This window comes from Dryobates pubescens, chromosome 27 (assembly GCF_014839835.1).
Source record: "Dryobates pubescens isolate bDryPub1 chromosome 27, bDryPub1.pri, whole genome shotgun sequence".
Lineage (NCBI taxonomy): Eukaryota > Metazoa > Chordata > Aves > Piciformes > Picidae > Dryobates > Dryobates pubescens.
In genome coordinates this window covers 2,139,516-2,151,673 of record NC_071638.1, presented here as the reverse complement: position 1 = coordinate 2,151,673, position 12,158 = coordinate 2,139,516, and the positions used below count along the sequence as shown (strand labels likewise).

Genomic DNA, 12,158 nt, shown 5'->3' with positions numbered 1-12,158 from the left:
TGAAGTAATTCATATGATAAGCCATCTAATTCTGATGAGAAGTGTAGGTTCAGTGAAAGGTACCCTTGAGCTGTATATGGGGAGAAAGAAATCCCCAACACATAGAATACATAGAATAAACCAGGTTGGAAGAGACCTTCAAGATCATCATGTCCAACCCATCAACCAATCCAACACCACCTAAACAACTAACCCATGGCACCAAGCACCCCATCAAGTCTCCTCCTGAACACCTCCAGTGATGGTGACTCCACCACCTCCCCAGGCAGCCCATTCCAATGGGCAATCACTCTCTCTGTGTAGAACTTCCTCCTAACCTCCAGCCTAAACCTCCCCTGGCACAGCCTTGAGACTGTGTCCTCTTGTTCTGGTGCTGGTTGCCTGGGAGAAGAGACCAACCTCTGCCTGTCTACAACCTCCCTTAAGGTAGTTGTAGAGAGCAATAAGGTCACCCCTGAGCCTCCTCTTCTCCAGGCTAAGCAACCCCAGCTCCCTCAGTCTCTCCTCACAGGGCTGTGTTCCAAACCCCTCACCAACTTTGTTGACCTTCTCTGGACTCGTTCCAGCAAGTCAACCTCCTTCCTAACCTGAGGGACCCAGAACTGGACACAGGACTCGAGGTATGGCCTCACCAGTGCAGTGTACAGGGGCAGAATGACCTCCAAGTGACACAAGTGCTTGGGACACAAGCAATCCCTAAAGAAGAAGGAAAAGACATTTTTCTTGACAGGGAGTTTATTGCACAGGTTTGGGTTTGGGGTTTTTATCATAGCTTATATGTATCTTCTTTTGAAGCATCTGAAGCTGGCTGTTTATCGTGGAAGGATTAGATGGGTACTGCCTATTGCCAATAAAAATACCTTGGATAAAGATCACTATTGAAAGTGCACTCTGATGACTGCCCCTTCACTTGTGTCCAACAATCAAGATTTACTTTCTGTCTGTTGACATTGAGCACGGACTTACCTTCTGCCCTAGTGATGATGACCACTGGAACTACACACACTGATGCATGTAATGCACCCTTGCAGGCTGATATCAAACATTTACAGAACACTTAAAGACCTCTGTAAGTGCCTGCCCATGTGCATCTAATGCCATTTGACTTGCCAAAGATTGTCCATGTGTGTACTGGACCTCTAAGAGACCTGTGTCCCTTTAACTGCAAGCTAGAGACCGGACAACAGCCTGGGGCAATCTTAGCTGGAAGAAATTAAGGACTAATGGAACTACACACACTGTAGTGCATGTAATTCACTCTTGCTAACTGATATGAAACATTTATGGAACATTTGGAGGCCTCTGTAAGTGCCTGCCTGTGTGCATCTAATGCCTTTTGACTTGTCCAAGATCATCCATGTGTGTACTGGACCTGTAAGAGAACTGTATCTCCTCCACTGAAGGCTGAAGACAAGGCAGAACAGCCTAGGGAGATCTCAGCTGGCACTGGAAAACTGTATTTAAGCAAATGAATCATGCTCCTGTTCTTACTGGAAATCAAATGAGAAGTTCTGTTTAGTTAGTTAATTTCTTCCATGCCAAATGTCTCTTCCATTATTTTCTTGATTTAACTTTTTCAAAGAATGAATAAATTATATATAGCTAAAACTAAAATTGTGATTGGGCAGAGCACAACCTTGGCAAGCTTCCTGTTGGTATAAAACTGAGAGCAGTGGCTGCTAGGCCATAGAGCTGTGCTGTTATCCAGACGTGGTTCTGGGCTGCAGGCTCTAGGCAGCCCTGTCCCTCAACAGGACAAGGGCCAATGGATGCAAACTGGGACACAGAAGGGTCCACAGAAACACAAGGAAAACATTCTCCCCTTTGAGGGTGGCAGAGCACTGAAACAGGCTGTCTAGAGAGGTTGTGGAGTCTCCATCTCTGGAAGGCATTCCAAACCTGCCTGGATGTGTTCCTGTGTGATTTAGTCTGAGTGATCCTGCTCTGGCAGGGAGATTGGATTAGATGATCTTCAGAGGTCTCTTCCAGCCCCTACCATCCTCTGCTTCTTTGGTACACTGTGGGCCAGCTGGCTGGGAACTTCTTTGTGGCTCCATTGGTAGGAGTCCTGGCAGTGCTCCAGGAAGGAGGTTGAGCCTTCCCCTCTACTCAGCACTGGTGAGGCCACATCTGGAGTACTGTGCCCATTTCTGAGCTTCCCCTTACAAGAGAGGGATTGAGCTGCCAGAGGGAGTTCAGCAAAGGGCTGCTGAATAATTAATGCAACTGGAGCAGCTCTCATGTGAGCAAAGGCTGAGGGAGCTGGGACTGTTCAGTCTCAAGACAATAGGCTCAGGGAGGCCTTATCAATGTATATAAATACCTGAATGGGGGATGTAAAGAAGATTGTGGTGCTCAGCAACAGGAGCAGAGGCAGTGGTCACAAACTAAAATGGAGACTGTTCCCTCTGAGCATGAAGAAAGGCTTTTTTGCATTGTGAGGGGGACTGAGCACTGCCACAGGTTGCCTGGAGAGGCTGTAAAGTCTCCCACTTTGGAGCCATTCAACAGCCATTTGGACATGTTTCTGGGCAACAAGCTCTAAGTGGCCCTGGCAGAGGAAAAGGGTTGGATCAGGTGGCTCTAGAAGTTAATTCCAACCACAATCGTTGAGGTTTTTTTTCAAAGCTTAATCAATCCTGGAAGGCTTTCATTAGTGCTGTTAACTAAGGGGAGGGGGAGGGGGAGGGGAGGAAGCGGGGTGAAGGGAAATCATAGACTCAACAAGGTTGGAGAAGACCTCAGAGATCATCAAGTCCAACCTACTACCTAATACCTAACACCTCATGACAATTAAACCATGGCTTCAAGTGCCATGTCCAGTCCCTTTCTGAGCACCTCCAGGGACGGAGACTCCACCACCTCCCTGGGCAGCACATTCCAATGGCCAGTTACTCTTTCTGTGAGGAACTTTCTCCTCACCTCCAGCCTAAACCTCCCCTGGTGCAGCTTGAGACTGTGTCCTCTTGTTCTGGTGCTGGTTGCCTGGGAGAAGAGACCAACCCTCCCCCTGTCTACAACCTCCTTTGAGTTAGTTGTAGAGAGCAATAAGGTCTCCCCTGAGCCTCCTCTTCTCCAGGCTAAACAACCCCAGCTCCCTCAGCCTCTCCTCACAGGGCTGTGCTCAAGGCCTCTCCCCAGCCTTGTTGCCCTTCTCTGGACACGTTCAAGTGTCTCGATGTCCTTCCTAAACTGAGGGGCCCAGAACTGGACACAGGACTCAAGGTGTGGCCTAACCAGTGCTGAGTACAGGGGTACAATGACTTCCCTGCTCCTGCTGGCCACACTATTCCTGATACAGGCCAGGATGCCATTGGCCTTTTTGGCCACCTGAGCACACTGCTGGCTCATGTTCAGCCTACTATCAACCACTACCCCCAGGTCCCTTTCCACCTGGCTGCTCTCCAACCACTCTGTCCCCAGCCTGTAGCACTGCATGGGGTTGCTGTGGCCAAAGTGCAGCACCTGGCATTTGGACTTATTAAATGCCATCATGTTGGACTCTGCCCACCTGTCCAGCCTGTCAAGGTCCCTCTGGAGAGCCCTTCTGCCCTCTAACAGATCAACACCTGCCCCCAACTTGGTGTCATCTGCAAACTTACTAATGGGGGACTCAATCCCCTCTTCCAGATAATCAATCAGTACTTGTTCAACTACATGCTTGTGTAATTGTATACTTTGTAGGTTTAACAGCACAATTTGAACCTGCAGCTTTGTTGCAAGAGTGACAGTAGGTTTTGAAACCCTAAGTCTAAAGGAAGCAAAACTCTTTACTGCTTATAACATTTCTCAGATTTGGAATACAGGATTTTCCCAGGCAGGGCAGGAGCAGATCTGTAATTAGTTTTCTCAGTATCTGTGTGCCTTTCCAAAGCATTCTTCTAGCACTTTCAGGTTCTGACTGAATGAATCTGCAACAAGAGATTTGTTGAAGTAACTATGACAGGGACATGTGTAACAGTATGAGGAAACTGATTTTCTCTTCAGTTAATACTCTGTATTTTGTTCTAGGGTCCCTTTATACATGTAAATAAGGAAGTAATCTCCTCTGTCACAATCCTTAAATGTGGCTACACCTACAGAGAGTGAGAGATTCTCAAAATTCATGTATCTTATGAAACTGAGAAACAAAAGTATTAGGTATGGACTTTCTTGAGCAACATGGAAAGAAATGAGGATTAGGTGGTAAGGTGCACAGATAAAATTATAGATCAACAGGGAGTATGTGCAGAGAAATACAATGTGGTTAGGCTAAATCCATGCAAGCCTATAACCTCTTGTACTGATAAACTGATAAAAGACTTATATACCAAGTTACAGGGGTTAATGCTGTCAGCCTAAAGTGATTATGTTTTTCTAAAGCCTGTAACCTTTGCAGCTCTGCACATCATCACTGTGCCTCTCTCTTCTCTCAGCAGATCTCCTTCTCTGGAGATCTTCAAAACCTGCCTGAATGTGATCCCGTGAGACTGGCACTAAGCAGTCCTGCTTTGCAGGCAGTTGGACTCCATAATCTCTGGAGATCCCTTCCAACCCCTGGTACTGGGCAGGTACTGGGGGCAGGAGTTGATCTGCTGGAGGGTAGAGAGGCTCTGCAGAGGGACCTGGACAGGCTGGACAGATGGGCAGAGTCCAAGGGCATGAGATTGAACACATCCAAGTGCCAGGTTCTGCACTTTGGCCACAACAACCCCATGCAGAGCTACAGGCTGGGGTCAGAGTGGCTGGAGAGCAGCCAGGCAGAGAGGGACCTGGGGGTGCTGGTCGATGGTAGGCTGAACATGAGCCTGCAGAGTGCCCAGGCACCTAAGAGGGCCAATGGCATCCTGGCCTGCATCAGGAACAGTGTGGCCAGCAGGAGCAGGGAGGTCATTCTGCCCCTGTACACTGCACTGGTGAGGCCACACCTCGAGTGCTGTGTCCAGTTCTGGGCCCCTCAGTTTAGGAAGGAGGTTGACTTGCTGGAACGTGTCCAGAGAAGGGCAACAAAGTTGGTGAGGGGTTTGGAACACAGCCCTGTGAGGAGAGGCTGAGGGAGCTGGGGTTGCTTAGCCTGGAGAAGAGGAGACTGAGGGGTGACCTTATTACTTTCTACAACTATCTGAAGGGAGGTTGTAGACAGACAGATATTGGTCTCTTCTCCCAGGCAGCCAGCACCAGAACAAGAGGACACAGTCTCAAACTGCACCAGGGGAGGTTCAGGCTAGATGTTAGGAAAAAGTTCTATACAGAGAGAGTGATTGCCCATTGGAATGGGCTGCCTGGGGAGGTGGTGGAGTCACCATCACTGGAGGTGTTCAGGAGGAGACTTGATGGGGTGCTTGGTCCCATGGGTTAGTTGTTTAGGTGGTGTTGGATTGGTTGATGTGTTGGACGCGATGATCTTGAAGGTCTCTTCCAACCTGGTTTATTCTATGTATTCTATATTCTATGTATACTCTGTGATTGTGCAATTTCACTGCTAAGAGTATTCAGACTCTTAAGTTCCAAATTTTGCTTCCTCTTTGGGGGATCTGTATGGTACATGTAAGCCACAAGGCTTGGCCATAATGTGAAACATAAATCACTTCTGATGTTGGCAGTATTTGGAACCAAGGATTGTCTCCTGTGAGACTTTCCATATCAACCAGGAAATCACATGTGGTTGCTTATGACCCTGCAGGAGGGGATCAATACCCTGTTCCTCTGCATGATTGATTAGCTCAGGGAAGCTTAATAGGATTGCACAGCTTCCAGTTCAGAGCTGTTTGCAACTAGTAGGCTTACAGCATGGGCAGAGAACTTGTCTGCCCATAGCATTACCATGTCAATATAACCACAGTGTGCCTGTCACCACACAGCAAGCAGCCTCAAGCCTGCATTCGAAGGATATGTATGGAGAACAATTTTGTTTTGTTTTGTTTTGCCTTCTTGCTTTTTTTTTTTCATCCAAGAAAAGTGCTGGTGAAAGCATTGTGATGTATTCCTGTAAAAGATTGCTCTTAGAAATGTAATAAGCACTTTACATGAGAATTTCATCGAGGTGAAGTGTAAGGACCCCCAGGAGCAGCTGCATTTCTGTTAGTTCTATCTATCTACAAAATCAATGTTGTTCAGGTATGCTACCACTGTACTGGAATTGCTACTTCTGGCAAAATAATCCTTAGCAAAGAATGACCTCTAGGGTGGAGAAAATGCTGCCTGTCAAGAGCACTGGCTGTGAGTCACGTGCCATCAAACTTTCAGTGCACTTTTCACCTGGAGTTCTTGGTTTCATGGAGTCCCCCCAGGAGAATGAAATGTGCATGTTGTTCAGTGTTTGTGGATGTTCATGTATGTAGAACAGCAGCATGAAAGCATTTCCCTCAATGGTTTTTCTTGTGCTTCTTGGCATGGAGGCCATTTCTTCTCTTCCCTTAAAAGAAATACTACTGCTACTACTACTACTCAGAAACACGGTAACAGTGTAAAAGCCAAAATGCAACAAGGGGCGAAATGCTGTAGTCTTCTAGCTCTGAACGTGCTGATGTTGAAAGTCCTGACAGATTACTGCTTTTCAGAAATGGAGCAACCATTGTTTAAGCTTAACCAATGAAAAATGATAGCTCATAACATACAAGTGACTCACCAAGCCAATATTGTTCTTTGTTTTGCAGTGTTGTCCGCACATTTTCGAGTCTGTGAGCCATATACAGACTACAAAGGTCGCTACCACTTTGGTTTTCATTGCCCTCGTCTTTCTGACAATAAATCTTACATCTTTTGCTGTCACCATAACAACACAGTGTTTAAATACTGCTGCAATGAGACAGAATTTCAGACTGTTATGCAGATGAACCTAACAGGGAACACAGATGGATATATGCATAAGTAAGTATATGAGTTTTAAAGTGCTCTTCACCAAACTGTTCCTGGTCTGATAACATCATCTGAGGTGTTACTTAATGATGGAAGCTATTAGAATAATTGCACACACAGGAAAACACGACTAGAAGGTGCTTTTTTCTGGTACAGAACTCCTAAAAGAAAGGCTATTTTAGTGTCTCGTTCTCTGCTTTGACATGGGCTATAAACACTGCTAGAAGAGGGGGTGTGTACAAGTTGCATAGAAGTTTAAAGTTACATGTGAAGGTTACAAAAGTCTCTCCCTTGACCCCAATCTGATCCAAACTGTCTTTAAATGTCTATCAGAAGTACAAAGCTTTCAGTAGAAGAGAGAGGGAGTTGACATTTTCCATGTCAGCATAAATGCACTGTTGTTTTAATCTCTGATGCTTTGAGTATGAATCTTCTGTAGTCACTGACCTTGGGGAACAGAATGTGTTAGCTCATATGCTGACATTGTGTGGTCTTCTTGGTTGTTACCTGGGACACTTCTGTGTACCTCTGGGGCTTATCCTCTAAGACAGAAAGCAGCAGCTTGTTTTTTTCTAAAGAGCCAGTAATAGCAACTAGATCTCTGTTACAGATTACCTACTTACTTAGGCTCTGTCTCCTCTTTAGTATTTGACGTTCTGGGCACGCTGATTTTGGTGCAGAGGGCAACAGTCATCCGATGCAAACTCACAAGGTTGAATTTTTGATCTGTCTGTTTTCCTCTGCCATTTTATTCTGGTATTCAGCCCCTCCAGGGCAGCAGAGGCAGCTTTAAGACAACTGGAGTTGCAGTATTTTGATTTTTGTTCACATCAGGGATTTCAGTGTTTTCCTCTGCAGTGCAAAAGTCATTAGTGAGTTGTTCATCCCCATGGAAGCAAGGCTGCTAGGAGACCATGGTGTTGGAATACTGATGTCAGCTCTTAACTGCAGAGTGTAGAGCTGTGTCCAGCAGCGTGAAGTCAGCAAGCTGTCATCTTCCTTAGCAAGCACTCCTCGTGCAGCTCTGCTTGGAGAAGTTTAAACCTTGCACAGGCGTAGGACTTGCATACTCTACAGATGTTCAAGTGATAATATCCCCTGCGATAAAGAACTCTGTGTACTGTATAAGACAGACAGAAATAGTCGCTACCTATGTAAGATACCTTTAAGTCATGTGGATCTATACTGTCTTGTTAGTGTATGTGCAGCTATGCCCTCGAGGTAGCATTTGCATACCTTGGCCTTGCAGAACATCTCAAGAACGTATCACCGAGCACTAGGAGACATTTCAAGTGAAACATGCCCATTAAAGGCCATCCATGTTCTCCAGCTTTTGTGCAGTCTGGACAATCTAGAAACTGGTAGCACCCTTGGGTTAACCTACTCTGCTAAACATATATGCCTCCACCCAACCCCATGGAATATACACCATGGTATGTCCCAGTGCTCCCATGCAATCTGCACTCCCACACAATATGCCCTGTGGTGAAAGTAGGATGTGCTCCCTCTGTTTACTGTGATGGCTGGTCTACCCCTGCAGCAATCAGATGCCTACCTGAGAAGAGGGGCTCTCAGAAATCTCAATGCAGAAGTGCTGAGAACATGGGAATTAGAACACAGGAGCTTTTTCTTAAACATAAGGGAAAACTTTATTTTGAGGGTGATGGAGCACTGGAACATGCTTCCCAGTGAGATCATGGAGTCTCCTTCTCTGGAGACTTTCAAAACCCCCTGGATGCATTCCAGTGCAATCTGATCTAGAGGTATTAGCAGGGGAGTCGACTAGATGCTCTCCAGAGGTCCCTTCCAACACTCAGCTGTTCTGTGATAGTCCCAGAGAGAGACAGAATGATACAGTTGTTCTCAAGGATGGATTACATCCCTGTTGCCACTTTCCCAGTTCTTTGTCTTTCATTGAGCAAATTTTCTTTACTTCTTCCCTTACTGTTCTGTAAGCCTTGCACCAAAACTGCTGAGCAGCTGAGTCTGCCTACCAGGCAGCTTCACCCCAGGGTTTGGGATGTTAGTGGCCATTTGTAGTTCAGCCAAGTAGAAAGCCAGTATCTTGGCATCTACTCCACATAGCCATGGCCAGAGCTTCCTAAGGCAAGGCTCCTCTTCCTTTCACCAGCAACCTGAAATGGACAGAACGATCAGCCATTGGCCGAAGCAGACAGGTACAATCTGATATGCCCTGGGATTCCTCAGCCCTCTGCATTCTCTGTTGGCCTGCCCTCCCACAATTTCTGTTGGCCTTTTTTCAAGCCTGAATTACCAAATTAATTAATTTCTGTTCATGTGCTGCACATAAACTCAAAAAAGTTCTCCTAAAAAATACAGCCTGGTTTTAACCTGCTTGTCACCTCTCTCCAAAGTGTAATGACTCACATGGGTGAGAACAGTAAGAGAAGAACCTGTCTTTTCATTTGTGTGTGGGGAATGTTAGAGAACTCTTAAGCAGGATTCTGTAGATGGAATAGGAGGAGCTGGAGGGTAAAAAGTATTTATTGTTCTCAGAGAGTCCAAGTCAAGGCTCCCTGAAGTCAGAGCAAATCTTGCAATTTACACAAGTGGGCTTCTAATCAAGGCTGTGTCATCTACAAAAGATGAAGAATGGTCTTAAAAGAATAGAATAGAATAGAATAGAATAGAATAGAATAGAATAGAATAGAATAGAATAGAATAGAATAGAATAGAATAGACCAGGTTGGAAGAGACCTTCAAGATCATCGTGTCCAACCTATCATCCAACACCACCTAATCAACTAAACCATGGAACCAAGCATCCTGTCAAGCCTCGCCCTGAACACCCTCAGCGACGGCAACCCCCACCTCCTCAGGCAGCCCATCCCAATGGGCAATCACTCTCTCTGTGTAAAACTTCTTCCTAACCTCCAGCCTAAACCTCCCCTGGCCTGAGACTGTGTCCTCTTGTTCTGCTGCTGGCTGCCTGGGAGAAGAGACCAACCTCTGCCTGTCTACAACCTCCCTTCAGGTAGTTGTAGAGAGCAATAAGGTCACCCCTGAGTCTCCTCTTCTCCAGGCTAAGCAACCCCAGCTTCCTCAGCCTCTCCTCACAGGGCTGTGTTCCAAACCCCTCACCAACTTTGTTGCCCTTCTCTGGACTCGTTCCAGCAAGTCAACCTCCTTCCTAAACTGAGGGGCCCAATGATCTACTAAGTGTTCTGATAGGTCCATGAATTGCCCTGTTCCAGAGTGAAGCTAAAAGGGTGCTGTCTCACCACTTTTACTAGAGCTTTAGCTTTTGTATTTGTGTGCCAGCAGCAGCAGAGGACTGAGCAATGTCTTTAGAAGTCATCTTCACTGTTAGATTGCTAAAGCTTGTGTTGAACCTAAACTGAAGCCTCCAAAATAACTGATGTGGAGGGGCAGGAGCACTAACCAGGGAAAGAGAGAGGAGATGGCACCACACCAAAATCATTTACTGAACATGACTCGCCCTGTGAGGGAACAAACCCCTTCTCATTTGAGTCTTGGTATATTTGGAATCTGTTCACAGTTTATTTTTTGATCTAAATGGAACCAGGAAAATCAGATTGCAAGATGAAACTTCTGGAATTAAATCTTGTGTTTGGCTTTTCAGTTTCCAATTAAGACATCTTAATTTTTAGAGACATTTTCATTTTTACTGTGATTAGTAGCCCTCAGCAAAACCAATCTTTTCTGCTATCTTAACAGGTGGAGAAACATCCAAGTATGGAATTTCCCTCAGTGTAGTAAACTTGCTAATTTAGATTGTGATTCTTTTTGCGAGGCCCCTTTGATAGTGCTGTTGTCTCACTGTCAATTAAAATAGAGCAGGCTTGCAGTTTTGTCTTTGTGAGAAACAGATGTTGTTCAGAAGGAGCAGATGGATAACTAACATACGGGAGGATTAATAAATGGTTGTTTTAGACTGGAAAACTTAAATTAGCTGCAATGTTCACTAGCCCAAAATTCTGAACATTTTGGGTGAAACCAGATGCCTAAAATGCGAATTTGAGTCACCGATAGCAAACGTTCCTGCCTCTCACAGCCTTGCCCAAACACAAACAGCTTGTGTTCTGCTGCTTCCCTTCTTCACAGTATCACAGTATCACAGTAACTAAGGTTGGAAGAGACCCCAAGGATCATCAAGTCCAACCTGTTCCAACAGACCTCACAACTAGACCATGGCACCAAGTGCCATGTCCAATCTCCCCTTGAACACCTCCAGGGACGGTGACTCCACCACCTCCCTGGGCAGCACATTCCAATGATGAACGACTCGCTTGGTGAAGAACTTTCTCCTCACCTCAAGTCTAAACCTCCCCTGGCACAGCTTGAGACTGTGTCCCCTTGTTCTGGTGCTGGTTGCCTGGGAGAAGAGACCAACCCCCTCCTGGCTACAACCACCTTTCAGGTAGTTGTAGAGGGCAATAAGGTCACCTCTGATCCTTCTCTTCTCCAGGCTAAACAACCCCAGCTCCCTCAGCCTCTCCTCACAGGGCTGTGCTCAAGGCCTCTCCCCAGCCTTGTTGCCCTTCTCTGGACACCTTCAAGTGTCTCAGTGTCCTTCCTAAACTGAGGGGCCCAGAACTGGACACAGGACTCAAGGTGTGGCCTAACCAATGCAGAGTCCAGGGGTACAATGACCTCCCTGCTCCTGCTGGCCACACTATTCCTAATACAGGCCAGGATGCCATTGGCCCTCTTGGCCACCTGGGCACACTGCTGGCTCATGTTTAGGCGGGTGTCAATCAGCACCCCCAGGTCCCTCTCTGTTTGGCAGCTCTCCAGCCACTCTGACCCCAGCCTGTAGCTCTGCATGGGGTTGCCGTGGCCAAAGTGCAGCACCCGGCACTTGGATTTGTTGAATGCCATCCTGTTGGACTCTGCCCATCTGTCCAGTCGGTCGAGGTCCCTCTGCAGAGCCTTTCTACCCTCTAACTGACTAACATCTGTTCTGAGCTTGGTGTCATCTGCAAACTTGCTGATGACTGACTCAACCCCCTCATCCAGATCATCAATGAAGATGTTAAAGAGGATGGGGCCCAGCACCGATCCCTGGGGTACGCCACTGGTGATCCTTGGGGTCTCTTACTGCAGACCAAACCCCCCTCACCTATTTGTAAAATGGATCCTGCTGGGGTCAGTGATGAAGAACAGCATTGGTCAGAATGGAGCTCTTCCTGAATTCTCTCCAGGCTTCACTTCCCTTTTATTTACATTAGCAGAAAATAGAACTATTTACCCTAAAAGAAATAAATCTACTGAGAGTCAAGAGTAGCATTGCTGAGAAGCCTGCATTAACTAGATCCTGGTATATTTTCAAGTGCCTG

General features: G+C 46.4%; 1 protein-coding gene across 3 annotated transcripts in view; it reads left to right on the top strand.

Annotated features, from left to right (window-relative positions):
- Positions 1-12,158, top strand: part of SHISAL1 (shisa like 1) — a 116,583-nt gene that overhangs the window by 64,925 nt on the left and 39,500 nt on the right. For all 3 annotated transcript variants that reach the window (XM_054173881.1, XM_054173879.1, XM_054173880.1), the window contains exon 3: positions 6,636-6,849. In XM_054173881.1, coding sequence (XP_054029856.1) covers positions 6,636-6,849 — 214 coding nt within the window. The remainder of the gene's footprint in view (positions 1-6,635; positions 6,850-12,158) is intronic.